General features: G+C 47.3%; 1 protein-coding gene across 1 annotated transcript; it reads left to right on the top strand.

Moving 5' to 3' along the window:
* Positions 1–1,116: 1,116 nt before the first annotated feature.
* LOC119441734 (uncharacterized) lies at positions 1,117–19,604 on the top strand. The gene is made up of 5 exons (XM_037706342.2): positions 1,117–1,279; positions 3,308–3,510; positions 4,995–5,138; positions 7,263–8,594; positions 16,590–19,604. Exons 2-5 carry the CDS (start codon positions 3,312–3,314, stop codon positions 16,754–16,756), a joined length of 1,842 nt encoding a protein of 613 aa, XP_037562270.1. The 5' UTR covers positions 1,117–1,279; positions 3,308–3,311; the 3' UTR covers positions 16,757–19,604.
* The last annotated feature ends 1,893 nt before the right edge of the window (positions 19,605–21,497 follow it).

Genomic DNA, 21,497 nt, shown 5'->3' with positions numbered 1-21,497 from the left:
TATTCTAGTTGACATTAAGCGAGAAAATGGAGCTGAGCAGGCCATGTAATGCGTAGGATGGATAATCGGTGGACCATTAGAGTTACAGAATGGATACCAAGAGCAGGGAAGCGCAGTCGAGGACGGCAGAAAGCTAGGTGGGTTGATGAAATTAAGAAATTCGCAGGCGCAAGTTGGGGGCAATCAGCTAGCGCCAGACAGGAGTAATTGGAGATCACAGAGAGAGGCCTTCGTCCTGCAGTGGACATAAATATAGGCTGATGATGATGATAATCTCCCATCAAAGATTACGAAGACAACCAGTCTTCAAACACTGTCTGGATTCAGTAATTGCGAAGGGTGTTACAAGGGATGCAGAAACTTGATGTTATATCGAGGATATTACGGTTACCAACATTTATTTATCATGTCCATTCCAGCACAAATGTACACTGCAACTATGAAAACGTACATGCGTTTATTTACTCGCGCTTGAATGAAACGAGGGAAAGCAATGATGCCGAGTTAACTGTTCTTTCCAGTAAATGAATTAGGCATGGAAAACCTGCCAGTGGCAGTCTTCTTCTTTTTCTTCGCTGCTGCTCTTTTGCCTTCAGAGTGATAGATTCTCCGGACGCTCTTTATGTTTTCAAAGGGCCCGCATGAGTCGTAACACTAGCCGTTCATGACACGCATCACCGCGTCCTCCTGGAGGCGCTTATCGCCTACGTTGGCGTCCAGTTGCTGATACTTTTTATCTTGCAAGCAAGGTCACCTTATCGCAGCCACTTCGAGTCGGACAAGCGGGAACCGAAGAGTGTCGCACAACGGATGCACCAGTAACCCCACGTGTGTATAAAGGCGACGGCGTCGAATGACGTACTACATACGTTCCCGCCTGGAACGTCGGCTTCCGAGAAGGCCAAAACGAGGAGCGCGCGACGCAAGTTGAACGCGCCAGTATCGCGGCGACTCCTCACCAGTTATAGTCGCGAGACGACATTCTAAATACACTCACTTTCAGCGTCGGTACAATGGCGAAGTGGAATGAGGGTGGATGGAGCTGCTGCCACTATCATGCCGTAGCCTTTTTGCCAGGTGTTTTTGTGATATAACAACACTTGGCAATAGCGAGCGGCAAGCGCTCCGTAGCAGTCCCAGATTTCGGCTTCCCCGACAACGAAGTCATTGCCTCCGACGAAGTTGTTGTCGCCCGCGCTAGGCGGTATCTGGCGCGACACGTTTCGCTCGGCATTCTTCGGTCTCGTCTGTTTCGCATTGTTGGAGCGTCCACTCCAAGGTGATCCCTTTTGCTGCTTTCGTTTTCCTTTGATTTCATTGCGTTTTCAGACACTGTCGCGAGCCTTTACTTACTCGAAGCGAAGGTCCACGCTCTCTCTTTGCTTGCCATGCACTATGAAAGCTAAAACCGGCGTCAGTTAATCAAGAACCTATAGGGCTAGCGTTGCACGTTGCGCTTGTTGGTATAACATGATGGAGGCAAAAGGCGTAGCGCATCAGAAACAGGGCACAAGAAGAACACAGACAACGCTCTGGGCGGCTCTGGTTAACGAAGGTATTATTCTTGGAGGAAATGTAACGCTGAAAAGAGCAACTCTGTGTTGCATTATACGAGCTCACTTTCAATCGCGATTGATCTTAGGCTGATATCCTGTTGTTCTGAAAGTTGATGGTGATAATAGCCCTACTTACCGTGATAAATGAAATATCTAGAAGTATGATTGCGCGTAGAAATAATTAGCGACTGGCTATAGAATGGGCTATCACTAGCCATTTCGATTGGGCAGGGAGCTACACCATTCGACGAATTCATCGCTCGTTCGCTGACAGCGTCTACCTGGGTTTATTATTTTCTTTTAGACTGTACAGAATGTTAAAAAATCTTCTGTGAATGATAGCACAGATTTAATACTTTAAGAGAACATCGCTTGCACAAGAAATCAGAATGCGTAATTGACTAATTAACAAAAATGTACTAATTAAGTTTTAACTAATTACTTTACAGCCCATATTGAAACTTACGAATTGAAGCTGATGAGCTTTCATGGAGTATCTACTTAGAGCGAATTGTCAGGATGCCAGCAGTTTCGACATATTAATTTCCAACGCGTGCGACGAAATACATTGGCGTTCCAGTTACTTTCGTGCTTCAATGCATAAAAAGGAGTTTTCTTAAAAAAGAAAGGTAAGTGGGACAACAGTGCATTTTTTACCGCTAGTCTGACAGCACGTGTCTTGAAACAGGGTTCTAAGTCGGCATTGCGAAGTCACCGGCTACAATTCATAAATTGCAATATGTGCCATTATGAAATTAGTAAAATTTGGTTGGTTAGTTGATTACACAACTACTTATCTCGGGGAAGTAACGTCAGCCTCTACGAGTAATCAAGTTCATGAATTAGAGATGTGCTTTCTGCCATTGGTAATTTTTAATATTCTTGTGTAGTCTTTAAAAAAATCGCATGCTATATATAGCTCGCACCGCAGTAGCGATACTGAGTTGCCATGAAACGTAACGTCGTCTTTCGGTGCGAATCGTTACAATGTCATGCCATAATGCACAGAGAAAGTTATACAACATTGATAAAAAGGGCGGCTACACCAACCTGACAAAAGCGGGTAGAGTCTGCTTGTCGAACTGAAACTTGCCTGTCGGACTCGTGTGAACGCCCTGGCTACGCAGAACGGGTATCTTGAACTCCTATTCGCTGAAGAGTTGTGCTTTTATTACTGTGCGGTGAAGGCAGTCTGCGTGTAGAGTAAGTGTAGGCGAATCCACTAGAAAGATGTGGGCCAAGTTCTGACTGCGTCGTGTTGTGCTTGGGAAACTCCCGCCACCAGGGAGCCGTTAATACTGTTGACGATATCATTGCTTAACAAACATCTTTGTCTTTGTAGATTTATAGCATTGCGGATGCAACATGAAACCGACCGGATGGATCCACTGAACTCTGAACGAACGTGCACAGTTTTGTGGGTCATAGAACATATAATTTTGTGGACAATATATAAAAAGGTGGTAAACAACAGCACATCCCGAGACGTACGCCACCGGGGGCCTGCGAAACTTCCCAATGACGAATATCTCCAGATAGACGCAACTGCAGGAGGGTAAAAGGTGGTGGCGGTGGGAAGGTTACCACAGGGCTATTTCTCCTCAAAATGCTGCCTACGCAATTTTTCAATTGTTTGGTTACCGGGATAAAAAGAGTTGACGCGTAGCCTTCTAAACTCAACGTACTGGTGCCAATGGGCGTGCCAATGCAGGGTGCCACAATTTTGAAAAGTTGTTCTTCCCACTCTGCAGAGGGATGCCAATTTTTGCCATGAGAAATCAAGTGGACTGCCGTTGGGACGTGGCTGCGCTGACCTCTATGGCAGGCTTCTTCGCCATCGCCACCAACCGCAACATAGGCTGGTTTTACGTGGCCTACATGGAGGAGTTCGGCATCGATCGCCGTGGTGCGTCCTGGCCTGGGTCTGTTCTCGCGACCACCCTTCGTTGCGTTGGTAAGCCCTGTCGTTAACTGCGGTGGGTTACTGAAGTTGACACGCTTTTGGCTTATTTTGATGCCTAACTTCGTACAAGTCAGTCTTTTTCTCGTTCTTACGCCTTACGTCCAACTGTGCCAGAGCTCTCTTCTACAGTCGCCATCGTGCAGCCACCACACGGCACTCAGAACTGGGCTGCGGGAAAGCCCGTTTTTGTGGCCCGTGGTTGGAATTTCACCGCCGATGCAAAGGGCGCGTGTTCTCGCGCGACAGAGTTGTGGGACGCGTTCATCGACCAACGCCAACAGTAAACCTACCAGAATAAGAAGCCTTCAACGCGGACGTAGTTCTCGCTAAATTGCGAGTTCTATCAGAGGTGGTCATAGCGCTAGAAGACACGGACAAGAACGAGATAACAGGACGAGCGCGAACTTTTAACTGAGTGTTTATTTCGAGAAACAACCGTATTTGTAGGCCCGCATACAGAAAAGGCCCTAGAAATAGTTCTAGATGTGGCACTTGCAATGGTAAAATAAATATTTCGTCAGATTTCGTCAGACATCCAGGGTTGTAGCGACCGGTTCGGAAAGTGGGCAACGACGAGCTACACTGCCAAAGCAGAACCGGGGTCCTTCAATAGCTTGGCTAGATCTGAGCTGCGTGGCGGACATGCCTTCGTAACATCGTGCGTTCAGCGTCACAGAGTTGTGCGTGCAAGCGAATAACCGGGCCTGGCGACACGTGCTACTGCTGCGCGAGAGCTTGGGAGGGTCTGTAGGTTTAGATATTTCTGTGGGGCGCTGTGGGTGGACAGCCTTCGCCCGTCGCCCCCTCCCACTGCGGCTGCTGCAGGATATGACGGCTGTAGGGGAGGGCTCCGGCACAGTTGCACGTGCACTGGTCAACGGCTCTGTTCTCAAAGTGCGTATGCTGGGAAACAATAGACGCTACCTAAATGTCCTCGCTGCAACAAAGCATACCGCCTTCAAGCGCATCATTTCTTTAATGAAGCAGCTTTCTTGAAGCGCTCGGCTATTTGATTACGTTGACAATCATCGGCGATGGTTTCTGCACAATTTGTTTTCTCCACAGTATTACTGCCACTCATACGCTATTCGGCATGTACTCTGGTGTGTTAAAATAAACTACAAAATTCAAATGAGCTATCAGGCACGACAACATGTCTGCAGTTAGCTTGAACAATCCTTATTTTATTCCTTACGCAGCATTACGTATGCCCAGCAGCTTGCATATAGTTACATTTCTGAATCAAAACATTGGTACGCTAACACAAACGAGAACTCTGAAAAGAAAGTGCATGGAAGATAACACTGAGCTGCAGTGCATCTAACGTTGACAAACCACGCCTGGCGGAAGGGAATTCCCAATTGTATTTCACTTTAAATGGCGATGTTATAGTATATACCGACAGCCGAAACTGCAATGGTGGATTCGTAAGCCATGTATTATCAACTTTTAACATACCCGCCCTCTATACGCAGGTCTCCTCCTTTCCGTACTGCAGAGATACTTCTCGCTCTTCTGGATAGGTCTACTGGGCAGTATCCTGCTCTGGAGCAGCCTGATCGCATCTTCGTTCGTACCGAACATAGAATGGATGACGGCGATTATCGGCGTTGCACACGGTAAGACGCAGCAATAAAATTCAGGGCCTTTCGTACGCACTGGTGCTGCGCATTTATAAACTGCTAGAAATTGCGGTGAAATTTTATGGAAGAATGTACTCACGGGGTGAAGTTAGAATCGAAGGATATGAAGGAATGATAATGAAATGCAAATACTGGAGCCAGACTTAGTTCGATGAAAGCGCTGTTATGTGTCTTATATGATCATCCCTAGTTTTGCGCGCTGTTATAATATGATCAGAAATAACCAACTAGCCCGAATTTACACCCTGGTAATGTAATAAGCTGAGCGTTGTCACTATTAGTTCATTATAGCTGTTTAATTCAACATCGTCGTGAGCCTTTCGAATATCGGCATCACATTCAAGCGCAGTAAGAACGAACGTTTACTGAGCATCTCCTCTTATCCGCGGAAAGAGGAGACGTTGGGGATAAAGGTGTTAGTGAGTATCGGTGGGAACCGTTATGACGTTTGCTTAATTGATGCAGATATAAACTTGCACTTTGATATCTTGAGATCCTGTATCGAGAAGAATTCCAATTGTCTATTCAACTTTAAGCCATTCTATCTAGGTCAAAAACTCACAGTGGACCCTGATCATGAGAAATAAATTTATAGAAGAATAAAATTGGGCTGGAGTGCATACGGCAGGCATTACCAAATCCTGACTGGGAGATTACCTGTGTCGTTGAAAAGAAAAGTGTACAATCATTGCATTCTACCGGTGCTAACATATGGGGCAGAAACTTGGAGGTTAACACAGAAGCTCGAGAACAAGTTAAGGGCCGTACAAAGAGCGATGGAACGAAAAAGTTGTCGCAGTTTCACCTGAAAGGCGAAGCATCAATTGCGATAGCAAACTTGTAGAGAGCTATACGGAGTAATGATATTAGCTTTATCAGCTGTATAAACTTGGACATTCAGCAGCACCGGCAACACGCAGAACTCTTGTCGACGCCGTCGGCGTTTTGCCCGCGTTCGCACAAAATGCGTGCGGCGTTGGTGACTGTTGCCGGAGCCTCTGATATAAATAGGCACTTGATGCCGCAGCTAAACGTCGCCTCCCTTCCCTCCCCCTCCCCCACGGCCTCTCGCGCGTCTGAAGAAGGCGCGTTTGCTCTACATATATGGTGATTGTAAAGGAGAAAAGAGACACCTACTTCTGCAGCCCTTAAGCGAGCACGGCGCAGAACGCGCGTTTGTTCTCCGCCGTGCGTTCACTCCCCGTGAAAGACGCGCCCCTCGCGCCCTTTCACTCGCACATACAGCGTTCGGCGCGCGGCGACGATTTCTTCTCCAAATGACGTCATTCGGAACCTCACGGCGGCGGCGACGGCGACGGCAACGCCGACGGCAGAAATATGCTTTTGAGTGTCCATATAATTGCTATCGCAATAAAATGTTAGGCCTAACGTTAAGAGAGAGGAAGAGAGCGGTGTGGATCAGAGAACAAACGGAGATAGCCGATATTCTAGTTGAAATTAAGCGGAAAAAGTGGAGCTTGGCAGGCAATGTAATGCGTAGGTTATCCAACTGGTGGACCATTATGGTTACAGAATGGATACCAAGAAAAGGCAAGCGCAGTCGAGCATGGCAGAAAACTAGGTGCAGTGATGAAGTTAGGAAATTCGCAGGCGCAAGTTGGAATCAGCTAGCGCAAGACAGGAGTAATTGGAGATCACAGGGAGAGGCCTTCGTCCTGCAGTGGACATAAATATAGGCTGATGGTGATGATGAAAGTATACTAAGCGATTATTCTGGGAACATATTCGTGCTGTATTGTGAAATAAATTACAAATAATTTGTGGAAAATTCTTTTTGTCTTTTGTCGTTTGACGTAGTAATATATTACACGTGAGTCTCTGTTGTGATCTTAGTGCTCATCATTGATCTTGTTCGTTGCTTGCTTCCAGTGTGTTTTGTCCTGATCATTCATATTTATTCATCCTGGTAGAATACAGACTTTTTTTGTTGCATTTTCTATCAAATATTCAACTGTGTCATGTTGTACCGTGTACAGTGACAGAGAGAGTGTATGAAGAATTCTGTTCTATTCGCAGGTAAAGTCGTCCAGCTACAGTAGATGATTGCTGATTCAAACCTTGGACTTCACTTGTGCGCAGGTATGGGCGCAGGACTCGTGTTGAATTCGCATCTAGTGCTGATCATGTACTACTTCCGCAAGTACCGGGGCGTCGCAGCAGGTCTTCGTCTGTCTGCCAATCCTGTCAGTGCCATCGTCTTTCCGGTCGTGTTGTCGGCGTTGAAAGACGCCTACGGATTCCGTGGAACTCTGCTAGTGTTTTCGGCCATCACCATGCACGTCACTGCCTTAAGCCTAATGCTCAAGGAACCCCCATGGGTTCGCCGAACGAGAACAAAAAAGGAAACACCAGCGACGGGACCGACCGACATTCCGAACACACTGACGTACGTGGGGCTTGAATGCAACAAATCCGCAGTCGACAAGGAAATGGAACCACTGGACGCTTCAGCGGTCAATCAAAAATTTTTAGAAAAATCTAAAGAATATGAATTGCCAGTTCCAGAGGCGGAGGCGTTATTAGCTCACCTCAATCAACTTAAAAGCAACGAGTCTTCATCTAAGACTTCTCCGGGGCTAGAACGATACTCCGCATTACTTATTTCCGAAATAGATGAACACGGAGACAAAGCTACGACCGAGGTAGCAGTGAAAAAGTTAGACTGCTATGTTCCACTGCTGGACACAGACAAGCAAGTGCTCGATAAATTAAACTCAGAGGTGACCAACGGTGATCACAAAACCCAAAGACTAGCACAAGAAATTGGTCGGCGTATCTCTGCAGTATCCCCAGTGACCATCCAACCAACCCAAAGTAATCGCAAATCGGGCGGTTCTAATCAGGCTGCGGAAAAAGGAGCAAATGGACGGCACGGCACTCAGAACTGGGTTACAAGAAATAGGCTTTCATGCTTTTCTAGTCGGTCGCTTAGAAGGTTCTTTAAACATGTCTTACCCACAAGACCTCCTTCGCTGGGGTTAATCACAGCCGTCGTAGCCGCCACGTTGCTGGACTACATCAATGCGGTGCACCTTTCTACTATGGTGGACTATGCCCGGGATAAGGGCAACCCGCCCACACAGGCAACCATGACCATCGCGTATGCCGCGGCGCCAGAAATATTCGGACGCATATTCCTGCCCTTTATGGCCGACCTCGGCTGGGTGACCAGGCCGACTCTGGCCTGCGGTTCACTGTTCGCCCTCGGACTCCTATTCGCCGCCACGCCGGAAACGACTGCGGCTGCCCACATTGTCCTCCGAGCGCTGTCATCGGTGGCAATGGCGGGCCTCTTAACGATGAAGCAGGTTCTCATAGCCGACAACCTTGGCGCAGAGGCGGTCCCCCTCGTTTCGGGAGCGTCTGGCCTACTGCTCGTACCGGTGCTCTTCAGCAATCCCATGATCATAGGTGAGTCCGATCACAATTCATGCTCGGGTGAGCAGTTCTTTCCTTTCTTACGCGTCTGCCGTTATACGATTACTTGGCAGACGAAAGTTAAAGTCGTCGGGCTGCATATGACTGACTGCATTAGCTCGTCGTCGTAACATGCAAGACATGATGTGTCTATCCGATAAAACCTGACAAGCAAACCGAAATTATGCGATTTAACATCTCCGAGCAATACACGGACTGTGAGAGACACCGTAGCGGTGGATTCTGGATTAATATTTCGTCCACCATGGGATTCTATAACCTACTTCTGAATCTAAGTACAGGAGCGTTCTCGCGTTCCGTCAGCATCGGGATGCGGCCACCGTGGTCGGTTGGAATTGAACAAGGGGCCTTAATCTCAGCGACGTAGCAGCAAATGGTCAATGAGTCATCGCGGTAGGTCAGCTGAGGTATGTCAGCAGGTCAGCCTGTAGTGGTGCATCACGTCTTCGAAACGCCTGTCATACGTGCTGATACACCGGGATGTCTTCATGACACGTTTTCGAATAAAACGTTATAGAGACAGAAGGGAAAATGTGAGTGGTAAACGAGACGTTAGCTAGTGTAAGGTCCGGCTAGCTGTTATGTGGTGGTGACGGAGTTAAAGGGTTTGAAGTATAAGGACACGTGAGGAAAAAATGAAACATACTGCGTGTATAAACATGAGAAAGCGGGTAACAATGTTGCTGCTATTTAATGTCAGAGATGTTGCAGATGGATCAAGAGATTGCCACGTGATTTCATTGTGTTTCATTTGACTACATATATACTCCAGGTAGATTGGAGTTATACTTGCATCCAGGGTATACATATAGGCTACTGGTTAAAATAGCGTCTGGGAAAAAAGGGAAGAATAAAGTGCGATGAATGAATATAATAACAGACTTTGCAGCATTATTGGAATTAAGAAATAATGTTTAGCACGTACAGTTCCGGCATATATACCAATCAGATGAAATCCTTAAAAGAGCGTAATTTCACCGTGAAATTACACACAAACTCAAGCATACGCATATACACGTTCGGACGCATGAACACACGAACATATCACAAAAAGCCGCGGAATTCCATTTGAGCATACGATGCACTGAGAGGCGCAAGACTGATCAGCTTGCCGATTGACCTAAATATACAAGAAATAAATTCACAACTGCGCTAACTCAGTAGTGTGAGCTTGTGACGTGGTTTCGTTCGCAGATCATTTCGTTGCGGTGACAGGTGCAAGCTGGTCATAAAAGAAACTTTTTGTGAATTCCTTTCATGCCCTTGCACGCATATTCTATGACCCTGCTCTATTAATCCTCTAGCCCGCTTTTGTTAATCTATTCCTTTTTCATGTTAGGCAGCTTTTAAACTACAATTGTTGCTTGTATCTATGCGCTTGCTTCTTGACACCAGAGTCACTGTACACGCTCAGGAAGACTACGGTGCACTCTTAACTCTATAGGGTTAATGTATATCCTGAACATATACGCCCAAGTGACAAAGGACCTAATAAAGAAACGACAAAGCGTGAGTGCCAAACTCAAGTGATCGATAGAATTCGCTGAACTGTTAAAACTGATCAAAAAGAATAAAGTAAGGGATATTCGAAATTATAACTCGGCAAAGAATGAGGAAGCCGTAAAATATGGACGCAGCATGAAATCAGTGAGAACAAAACTTGGTATAGGAGATGGCAAGATGTATGCACTGAAAGATAAGGAGGTTAATATCATCAGTAACTTCGATGACATAGTAAAAGCAGCGGAAGAATTCTGTACTGACCTGTACAGTTCCCAAAACAGTCAAGGTACTTTCGTTCGAAATAGTGATCAACCGGATACAGAGGCTCCTTCTATAACTAGCGATGAAGTGAGAAGGGCCTTGCAAGACATGACCAGGGAAAAGCTGCCGGAGAAGATGGAATAACAGTCAATTTAATCAATGATGGGGGACATATCATGCTAGAAAAGCTTGCGGCCCTTTATATGTAATGCCTTACGACTTCAAGTGAAAGCTGGAAGAAGGCCAACATTATACTAACCCATAAGAAGGGAGACGTTAAAGAATTGAAGAATTGTAAGGACCCATTAGCTTGCTTTCACTATTGTATAAAATATTCACCAAGATAAATTCTAATCGAATCAGGGCAACACTTGACTTCAGTCAACCAAGAGAACACGCTGACTTTAAGAAGGAATATTTAACGATGGATCATATCTATGTCATCAATCAGGTAATCGGGAAATCTTCGGAGTACCATCAACCTCTCTATATGGCTTTCATAGATTATGAAAACGCATTTGACTCAGTAGATGTACCAGCAGTCATAGAGGCATTGCGTAATCAAGGAGTACAGTAGGCATACGTGAATATCTTGGCAAATATCTACAAAGGTTCCACAGCTACCTTAGTTCTCCACAAGAAAAGTAGAAAGTTACCTATCAAGAAAGTGGTCAGGCAAGGAGACACAATTTCCCCAATGCTATTCACTGCATGCTTAGAAGAAGTGTTCAAGCTCTTAGACTGGGAAGGCTTAGGAGTGAGGATCAATGGCGAATACCTCAGAAACCTCCGGTTTGCAGATGACATTGCCCGATTTAGCAAAAAGGGGGACGAATTACAAGAAATGATTGAGGACCTTAACCGAGAAAGTGTAAGAGTGGGGTTGAAGATGAATATGCAGAAGACAAAGATATTGTTCAAAAACCTGGAAAGGGAACATGAATTCAGGATCGCCGGTCAGCCTCTAGAGTCTGTAAAGGAGTAGGTTTATCTAGGTAAATTACTCACAGGGGACCCTGATCATACGTAGGAAACATACAGAAGAATAAACTGGGTTGGAGTGCATACGGCAGGTATTGCCAAATCCTAACTGGCTGCTTAACACTGTCGTTGAAAAGAAAAGTGTACAATCATTGCATTCTACCGGTGCTAACATATGGTGCAGAAACTTGGAGGTTAACAAAGAAGCTCGAGAACAAGTTGAGGACCGCACAAAGAGCGATGGAACGAAAAATCTTAGGACTAACGTTAAGAGACAGGAAGAGAGCGGTGTGGATCAGAGAGAAAACGGGGATTGCCGATATTCCAATTGACATTAAGAAAAAAAATGAAGCTGGACAGGCCATGTAATGTGTAGGATGGATAAGCGGTGGACTATTAGAGTTACAGAATGGATACCAAGAGAAGGGAAGCGCAGTCGAGGACTGCAGAAAAGTAGGTGGGGTGATGAAGTTAAGAAATTTGCAGGCGCAAGTTGGAATCAACTAGCGCAAGACAGGGGTAATTGGAGATTCTCAGAGGCCTTCGTCCTGCAGGGGACATAAATATGGGCTGATGATGATATGCTGAACAGTATCTCATGGTACACCAACCACCAGTGCTTCTACCAACCGCGAGCTGCAGACGTGCATGTAGACGATTGCAGAACATGTCGCATCCTTTCCTCGTGCATCAATGATCAGTTGCCGTACTAGTCAAGCGAAGCTTGTATTGCCTCCCTCGTGTCGGCGTTGGTGTTGCTGTTGGCGTATGAAAAATCCAGGGCGCTTCCACTACTGTGGAGATGGAAGCCAGCGAAGCTGTATCTATGGTGGGTCGGCTGCAGTGAATATTGCTATAGTGGGCTTATATATTTTCATTATTGATGATTATATTGAGTGTCGTCGGCATGTTCACCAAAGAGCAACGACAGCGGCGCCTTGTTTTCGCCCGGCGCTATAGTGCGTTTGCTGCGCCAAGTCCTCCCCATCGTCATAGACTAGCGTATGAAGCCACAGTGTTCATGATAGCTGCCGCACACTGTGCGGCAGCGTCAGGATCCGGTGAGATCTCTCCCGCTCCTGCTCTGTGCGGGTCATTCCCACATATACAATGCGGGTATGCGCCACACGTGATTTTATCATGGTTAATCATGACATAACTGACCAGCATGTGATGTTATTGATGTAATGACCTATTTGTTATGATAGTCATCCGTTTTGAAACCTGTGCTAAGGCACAACTGACGGGAAACCGCCACGCACATGGAGCCGAAATTGTTGTTCAGGCCGGTCGGTCTACGTTCGCGGTATGCGCGTGCCGAGCACGAGCATCCAGCGGCGTGAGCGCAAAGGGAGGGGCGCCTACGAGCCAGTTGCGGAAGACGACTCGAGCCAATGCTGATGATGATAGTTTTTTCTACACGTGGACACGATCCTGGGGAACCTAGCCCTTAACAGGTTCACTGTAAAAACCCAAGCCGTGGGCTGCGGATTCGAACCACCGACCTCCGGGTGGCGAAGCCACCACTCTAACCCATTCAGCCGCTGTCAGTTCATCGCACGCGCCCTTTAAAGCGGGGTTTTATATACACGGAGAAGTAGACGCAGTGCTAGGTACGCGCCCGTAACACGTGCACGCTGTTCAGTGCACGCTCGGCAAACGAAGCTGTCTCGCATAGCGGCTCCACAGCTGCAGAAACCTTACACAATGGGTTTAGAAATGCTGGATGGGCCAATCACGGATGCCCCCTCTATCCGTAGGACCGAAAGGGTGTGATCGCGTGCTCACTCGCCTCGCGCCCTCCATTTCCCGGTGGCGAAACTGCCAAAGGTCAATGCTTTAGAACTGTGTATGAAGCAGCTCCACCAACCCAACCCACAACGTCAACCTGCAATCCCAACAATAAACAACCGTTTCTCATTCAGCAACAACCATGTCTCTTTAAGGTGTCTCAAATGCCCACAAAACTGACCAACCCCTCCCCTAGGGTTGGACAAGCTTCGCGTGCACCCCTATTCCGGTAGGGGAGGTGTTTTAAATTTTTTGTTGTTTAAAAATACCTTACAGAGCTCAACTGGGCCAAAGAGTAAGGGGGCGATGTATAAGTAGAAATCAAGAGTGAAAACATGTAATGTAAACAACGTAAATAATGTAAGTGTAGTTTCTTATTCCTCCACCTCTCTCCATGCTCTCTTCACTGATTGGCCGCATACAGTATTCTCCGTCATCGCGGTCACCGCTTGGGCCTTCACGCGCATTTCCGATATTACAGTGCGCCGCGTGGTAACGGAGCAGGCCAACTATTTCAACTGTCTCGCATCCTTGAGTACGACAAAGCTATTCACCGCTTGACGAAAACGCTCGCTCCTTTGATAAAACCATAGGTAGAATGTTGCCGGCAAAATATGGGCAGTAGCCCTTGAGCACCGAAACAACGTAAATTCAGGCTGGTAGAAAGATTAGAAAGAACGAGGTCACATAGAGTAAACATAAGGAAGAAGGAGGACTCCCACGGTCAACACAAAGATAGAGTGCCCTCCGGTCGCGCAAAGGTAAACATGACTCGTGTTATCACAGTGCAAGCTTTCTTGTGTAGAACTGTGGACAGCTGGGCTGTTTCGTAGGTATTTGTAGTATCGAAGTACTCACGAAAAGCGCACACAGACAGAGACAAGGCGTGCTCTTCAACCCCATGAATTTCTTTGCTAAGCATGAATGACAAGGTGTGTCTAGTGTTTTCAGGGAGAAAACACTAGAGACACAAGGACTAGTTAAGCACACGATATTCTCATAAAGGCTACTGGGCGCAGGGTGCAGCTAGAGCCAGAAAAATTCACCGGCCACTCTGTTGTTACATTTCTCTCCGGCATCTCACAAGTGCCCCAGGTAATGGCTGTGACATGCCGCAAGTCATGTAGTGGTCGTAATATTGAACGTAAAAAACTATAGAAATAACTTTTGGGCTGATGTTAACGTTTAATGTACCAAACAGTACATAGTACCAAACATGTACATGTACATAGTACATGTACCAAACAGTACAAAAATGTACATAGTGTAAAATTTTGAAATCTTCAGGTTTCGTTTCATGGGCGCAAGAGCACTTGCGACAAGCATTCTTAGCGGGGTGCATGCTGGTCATACTTGGAGAACGAAGCCAGCAGGCTGTGCCCGCGCTCGAATGAATGAAAAAAAAAACAACACCTGAGTGAATTGGCATGGGGTTATTGTTTACTTATGTTCTGGCCTGCCCCGCAATAGCACATTCGAGAAAAATTATCGCGCCTTGCTGGGTGCCATCTGAGCTAAACAGAAAAAAAAAATTGATTGTTTAGTGTCTAGTGCGCTATATATAGGCTATGAGCGATGGCTCCCGCGTGATCCATTTCGTATGTCGCTGATGTAGCACCTGCATGAAACGGGCTTCCTTTTTCTTCTGTATTTATTGAAATAAAATAAAAAGAACAGTTGTTGTCGCCATTTGCTGGCGATGGCTACACCCCTTTTCAATTGGTCAATCACCATCATCATCAGCCTATATTTATGTCCACTGAAGGACGCGCAAGACCGGGGTAATTCGAGATCGCAGGGAGAGGCCTTCGTCCTGCAGTGACCAATAATACAGGATAAAAAAATTCAGGGGTAGCTTGCACTAGTGGCGCTCGGCAAAAGACACAGCGGAGCTGATCGGTTCCTAGCTGGTCGTGGCTATATGAAGTGATGCTAAGTTATACGAAGTAATGCCGAGTGATGCTAAGTTATACGAAGTGTATAAGCATTTCCTCGTGGTCCGTGGCCTTGGGGAACGCCTCGCGAAGCACTTGCAGTCCGAGTACACGTGCGGGAAGTGGGTCGAAAGCTATGCACAGTTAAAGCCCCTCCATACGCGTTTTCGCCGACCAGGTTAAGTACCGCCAACCTACCCTCCTCCTCCACGCTCCTCCCTCGCTCAGCCCCTCAGTTTCCGGAGTCAAGCGGAACTTACGTAGTCCCAGCTTCCGTTTTTAACGGATGCGACGTCACTGCTGCGTAGAGGTGCGAGCGTGCAACAAGCGAAAATTTTAGCCTGCTCAAAACGACTCTATTTGGTTGGAGTAACGTCCCTTTATATTTATGCCGACATTCCGATTGACTCCGATGCGGCGAGCAGCGGTCAAGCGCAGCGCGCCGTCTGCTCGAGCAGACGACGCGTCTCTCTCGTGTTGGAAATGACGGTATTTTGACATTAAGTGGCATGAAACCTTCTACCTGCTCAGTATTTGGCGTCTGAATAACGAAAAATTGCATATCTTTAGGTATGGGTGTTTAAATGCTGACGGAGGTTGTAAATGATCCACTCTTGTGCCGCTGCTCCAAGGCCTCCTGAACATGTGCTGCCCCTAGCGGCGGCGCTCACTTCCGGTCACACGAAGTGGCCGCTCTCTCGCCCCAGAGCGGGCGCGCCGTCGGAGCACCTATCTTCTTACACCGTGGGCCAGATGGTGCGCAACTGTGGGTTGGTTGTTGCTAGGCAACGACGCGGAGTTTTCTTCGGACTTCGGACGTTTCTCTTCCAGCTTTAACAGCTTCGCTGTTAAAAAAAAAAACATCAATTCTTCCACTAGGCGATTCCTAAACGAAACGGAAGAACATGTAGCAGTACGTAGTAAGTAAAGTACTACGTACTCTATCGAAAAGTTCTCGTTGTTACAAAATCCGCGAATGTCTGTGGTACACAATTCTCGGACACAAGAATGAGGCACACACAATGCAGTATTCGTCGGAAAGGCCAGTGTCTTCAAAGAAGCGTTGAAGTGATTTCGTTGCTTTGTGATGCAGTACTTTGGTGGCCATGAACCTAACATTATGGCAAGTGATAAACTCCGATGAGAATCGTTTAAACGGAGTTCTTGTTCGAGGCGCTGTCTATGTGGGGTACGTTTGGTGTTGTCAAGTGGATGAAAAAAAATGGATTAAAAAACAACTTGAGGCAGGTGGGGAATGACGTAGAATCGTTCCCCATCTGCGGCAAGTTGTTTTTGCATCCAGTTTCATTTCCAATAATTTATCATTTTCCTTAATTCATTTGGTAAGTACAAGTAATTTGCCCTGTGTTGGTCTTGGTGTGGTTGTTTGTGGGCTTCTTATGATACTATTATTAAAAACTGGGCCCCTCAGTTCCCTTTCTTCTCGTTCGGCACAAGCTAAATGTTTCACTAAACAGAACTCTAATCTTTGTTGCAGGCTATTTCCGCGACACCATGGGTTCCTATGACAACCTGTTCAGAATCGCAGCGGGGGTGATCCTGTGCTCGGCTTTTGTGTTCGCCGGCATCATTGTCGCCGCGCGAAGAACCAAGGCAGCAGCAACAGCAGCAGCCGCAAAGGGTGACGCCGGTTGTGCGGCGTGAGCCTCCAAGCTACGCTGTGGGACGGACCCAGCACCTTACAAGACAGTGCACTTAGTTTCTGATTAACAGGGCAATCGTAAGTGAGTGGTGACATGAACGGACGATGACTGTTAAATGAACCTGTGATTTTCGCGGTATTAGATACCAAGACGGTGAGCGTCAGTATGATGGTGCCGGATTTCCATCGTGTTATTGCTCCCAAGGAGTGCTTGACCGAGTGACTTGCATGTCGTTGTTGGTGACGACGATGACATCCTCAGGAACCATCCGGCCACAGACGAGCCGTTTTCGAGGCAGCTTGTCCTCATCACGCGATCATAGCGACATTATACGTATATTCTTCGGGTGACCGTCGTACGACAAATCGGGCATAGTTATCTACCGCAGCCCGATAGGATCCCGGATTCACTTCAGGCGTTTTTACTCCTTATATCTGAAGTGTGTTGCTACACTTGGGTGATTTCATCCTCCCACACTATTAACGCGGCTCTCTTGCGGCCTATTGTGCACATAACAAGTGAAGCACACGTGTCTAATAGGTTGTTGAAGAAATGCTGGTCAAACCCGGGTCATCTGTTTGCTTGGCACGCTGAACCGCCTTACTTGACGGTGGTTGCTGCACATATTTTTTTTATTGGGAAGACGCCATCCACAATTAAACTTTTGATAACTTATCACAAGGTAAAAGTGCCCGAGATCGTCAAAAGATTGTCTATATTCTGTCAGTGACTCGAACATAAGGCTTCGTAGCGCTTGAACACTGCAGCACAATCATCTCCAAGCTTGCGTTTTGTACAAATGAAAGCTCGGCGCGTAACACTCAGACGAGGAATCAAGCATCGGCGCGTCTAGTTGTGGTTGAAATGCTTCATGTTCTTCGTGACCCGAGTGGTTGGTATCGGTGATACTGGTGTGTTAATGAAAGTGCCGCAGTGTCATCGCGCCGGATGCAGGGTGCCTATACGTTAGCCTAGCTGAGGTAGTGGTGGGTTGTAGCCACAGGTAGACCTAGCCTGACAATCAAGGCTGGTAATTGCTCCGCCCGAGCGTCTCTTACAATATGACTGCAATATTTCACCACATGTCCATCAAACAAATTTCTATTTGGAAGACCTGAGGCTTCTTAGCCGGCTATAACTGGTCGCTCTGGGGGCACAAGATGTTGAAGGCACGCACATGGAAGGTTTTTCTTTTGCAGGTTCTCCAGTAGACCATGCCTTTCATCTCGATATTTTGGGCACGACAAAGAAAGTGTTCAATCTCTCCTGTGTCGTCGCATGCATTACAGTTCGGAAAAACGATATACCATGTCTCAAATAACCATGCTGCTGTACGCGCAGGCCCTGTCGTTACTCGATATAGAAGTGATGCTTCCTCTCGACGAAATTCCTTGGTTACACACAGGGCATATATATGGTGGATCCCAAAGCGACCCAAAGTGATTACGAATGCCAGATTTTTTCAATGGGTTACTTTTTGGGGCCTTGACATTAGGAGCATGCAAGAGCGTTGCATATGAAAGAGCATCAGCTTTTTCATTTCCAGCAATACCAATGTGGGAGGGAATCCACTGAAATTTTACTGTGAAGCCTTTGCTGCCGTGTTCTTTCCCGACGGCTAGTGATCTGCGCGGGAACATGATGACGGTACACCATGACAAAGTTGTTGCAAGGCAGCCTTTGAGTCCCTAAGAAGTACGACACTCTGTGCTACCCCAGTGTAGGGTAGCCAACCGGGCTCAGTCCTGGTTAACCTCCCTGCCTTTCATCAAATCATTTTCTCTCTCTCTTAGAGCAGCAGCTAATGGAACGCCTTCCGCAACTGTCGACGAAGGCTTTAAAGTCCAGACGGCCAGACTAAGTATATCTCAGAGAGAGAATATAGAACGCAGTAGGGTTTCCACTAGGGCTTGTTGGTTTTCCATAAGAACGTGTAACAGTGCGCGCAAGCAAGCGCAAGCGTAAAACGTGTTCCTCCTTTTGTCCATGTTGTTTGCGCCCAATGCTATACGTTAATATAGAACGCAGCTGCGCAGTGGTCTTCGTGTACTTTGATAGACCTATCCGTGACTGCAATCGCGGTACACTTAGGTTGCTTCTAAAATTTTCGAATGTCCAGGGCGCGTCCACCTTTTCCCTCTGTCTCGAGCAGCGCAATCGTAAGACTCGAAACGTGTTCGGTGCTGCCTAAACGTAGTAGCTGGGTCATGAGAGTCTGGGATGCCTAAAGCCCCACAGGGGCATCACCCAGCTTCGTAGAGCACTTTTTGGTTCGAAGCCGGCTGAGGGACTTCGAGGCACAGTAGAATACATTTTCGGTGTATGGCTTCTAAGCCCTCGTACTCACTGTCTGAGGGTGACATCAGAGGTAGCTGGTAAGGATCCGACTGGTAACCAACGCTGAATGTAGCCGTAACATTGACGTTGGATGTTTGTCATAGTGAATGCCAGCGATTAGCTGGAGCACATGCAGCCTCTGTGATGATGAAGCCGCAGCGTAGTCATCACCACGACGCCAGAGCAGCCTGTGGTTCAAGGTAATGTCCAGAGATCGGACGCTGGTGATTTGTCGAACATGGTGTCTGCCCAAATACAGTTTCAAGCGTGTAGATTTTGTCTTAATTTCGGAAAAAAGTATGAATGATGATTTCTCCCTCGACAGTGATAGGCCAAGCATTGCCAAGTGGCCCTGATTTTCACTCGTGCAAGGCGATGGTGGTGGTAGCAGGAGACTGATATGCAGACATCATCGACATACAGGGTGTTTCACGAACACTTTCAAAATTTATTTAAGGTTGCCTGGGGCAGATATCCCAATTCTAGTTAATGAGCTGGTCTACTCGAAAAGGCGGACATCACTTGGACAAAAAATTGAAATGCATTATCGACTAATCAACAAAAATTGACTAATTAAGTTTTTAACTAATTATCTGATGGCCCATATTGCAATTTCCAAGTTGTAGCCGCCGAGTTCACAAGGCGGATCCACTTGGAATTAATTCTCAGGATGACACCGCGTCCACTTCACATGCCACCGCCGTCAAAGTGAGTGAGTGAGTGAGAAAACTTTTATTGTTCGTAAGGGGTGACACCGGAGCTCTGGTACCGCTCGTAGGAATCCAGGGAGCCCGATGTCACCTCAAGGGGCAGGGGTTAGTAGACGAAGCGGCTTGCCGCTTCGGCTGCCAGACGGACAATGTTGGCCTGTGCCGCCGGGTGTTCGCTATGAAGCGCGGTCTTCCATTCTTCGTCGTCCGTGAATAAATTATATCCCGGGGAGTAGCTGCACTCCCATAGGATATGCCTTCAAGTTCCTATTTATCCCAGAATCTGCAGAATTGGTCCTCCGGATTTCCCGTTTGCGTGAGGTATCTCCATCTGGGAGACATGTGGTTCTTGGCTTGCAGGCGGCGTCAGGTTACTGCCTCTACGGACGTGAGGGACTATTCGGGAGTGGATATTTCCGGTGTCCTAATCTGTAGTGCTCTGTGACCTCGTGGTAGGTCGCGAGCGTCTCGACCTTAAAGTTATGTTGAGGCCACCGTCCCCCCCCCCCCCCCCCCCCCCCGCATAATGACCGCTCGGGCGAGGGCATTGGCGGCTTCATTTCCTGTTGGAGTGAGCGGGGGCCCAGGTTATGGTGATCCCTCTATGTACCCTTTCAATATTATGCTCGTACGCGTAGTCTGATATTTTGCCTCTGCAGTAATTTATGACTGCCGATTTGCTGTCACTAACGATCACCCTCGCGTCCGTACCAACGCACGCCAGGGCTACCGCCGCTTCCTCAGCTGCCGTGGCGTCTACTCCGCTTGTATATATCGCGCCCTGTTCTACTCCGGACCCGTCGACTACCAACTGAGACGGAGCTTCCGTCTCCGCCAAGGGCGGCGTCTGTGAAGGCAACCGTCTCGGGTGGCATTCTGCCTAGCTTTGTTGCCAAGTGTTTGGCTCTGTGCTTGCGTCTTTCCTGATCGTGTTGTGGGTGCATGTTCTTAGGTATCGGTGCGACCGTGAGGGCTTTCCTAATTTTGGACTCAATGTGGAACGTCTGGTATTTAGTTCCTCTGTTCGCTTGTAGTCCTACCCCGTTTAGAATCTGCTGTCCTGTCTCGGTTAGACTCAGGCGCTCGAGTTGTGCCGTTCTCGTCGCTTCCGCTAACTCCTGCCATGTTTTATGCACCCCAATTCCCTCTAGTGCCTCAGTGGAGGTCCAGATTGGTAGTCCCAGTGCACGTTTCGTGCATTTCCTTATTATACGTCTAACTTCTTTCTTTCTACTTTTTTGGTGTTAAGGAATGGGGTTGAGTAGCAGATTCGACTCAAGATGAAGGCCTGGACAAGCCTTAACTTGTTCTTCCCCTTTTGCCCTCTGCCTCTGGCCGAGATTCTTCTAATTATGCTTACCACTTGGTTCGCGTGCGTGTCTAGTTTAGCTATAGTCGTGTGGTTGTTTCCTGCTTTGCTTATGAACATGCCCAGAATTCGGATCTCATCTACTTGCGGAATTTCTTTCCCGTCTAAGTCTATCGAGATTCTAGGTGGAGATGTGTTGTCTGTTCTCGTCCTGGGCCTGATGATTAGTAGTTCCGACTTCGTCTTGGAGCAGCTCAGCCCTTTACTTTTGGCATGGAAGTCTATGATGTCGGCTGCCCGCTGGAGCCTTTCTTCGATAGACGCATCGCTGCCCTCATTGAGCCAGACGTTGACGTCGTCTACGTAGACGCTCGTCTTTAGTCCTT

Source organism: Dermacentor silvarum, chromosome 2, assembly GCF_013339745.2.
Source record: "Dermacentor silvarum isolate Dsil-2018 chromosome 2, BIME_Dsil_1.4, whole genome shotgun sequence".
In the NCBI taxonomy this organism is placed as follows: domain Eukaryota; kingdom Metazoa; phylum Arthropoda; class Arachnida; order Ixodida; family Ixodidae; genus Dermacentor; species Dermacentor silvarum.
The sequence above is the reverse complement of the archived record's forward strand: the minus strand, read 5'-3'. Positions and strand labels throughout refer to the sequence as shown.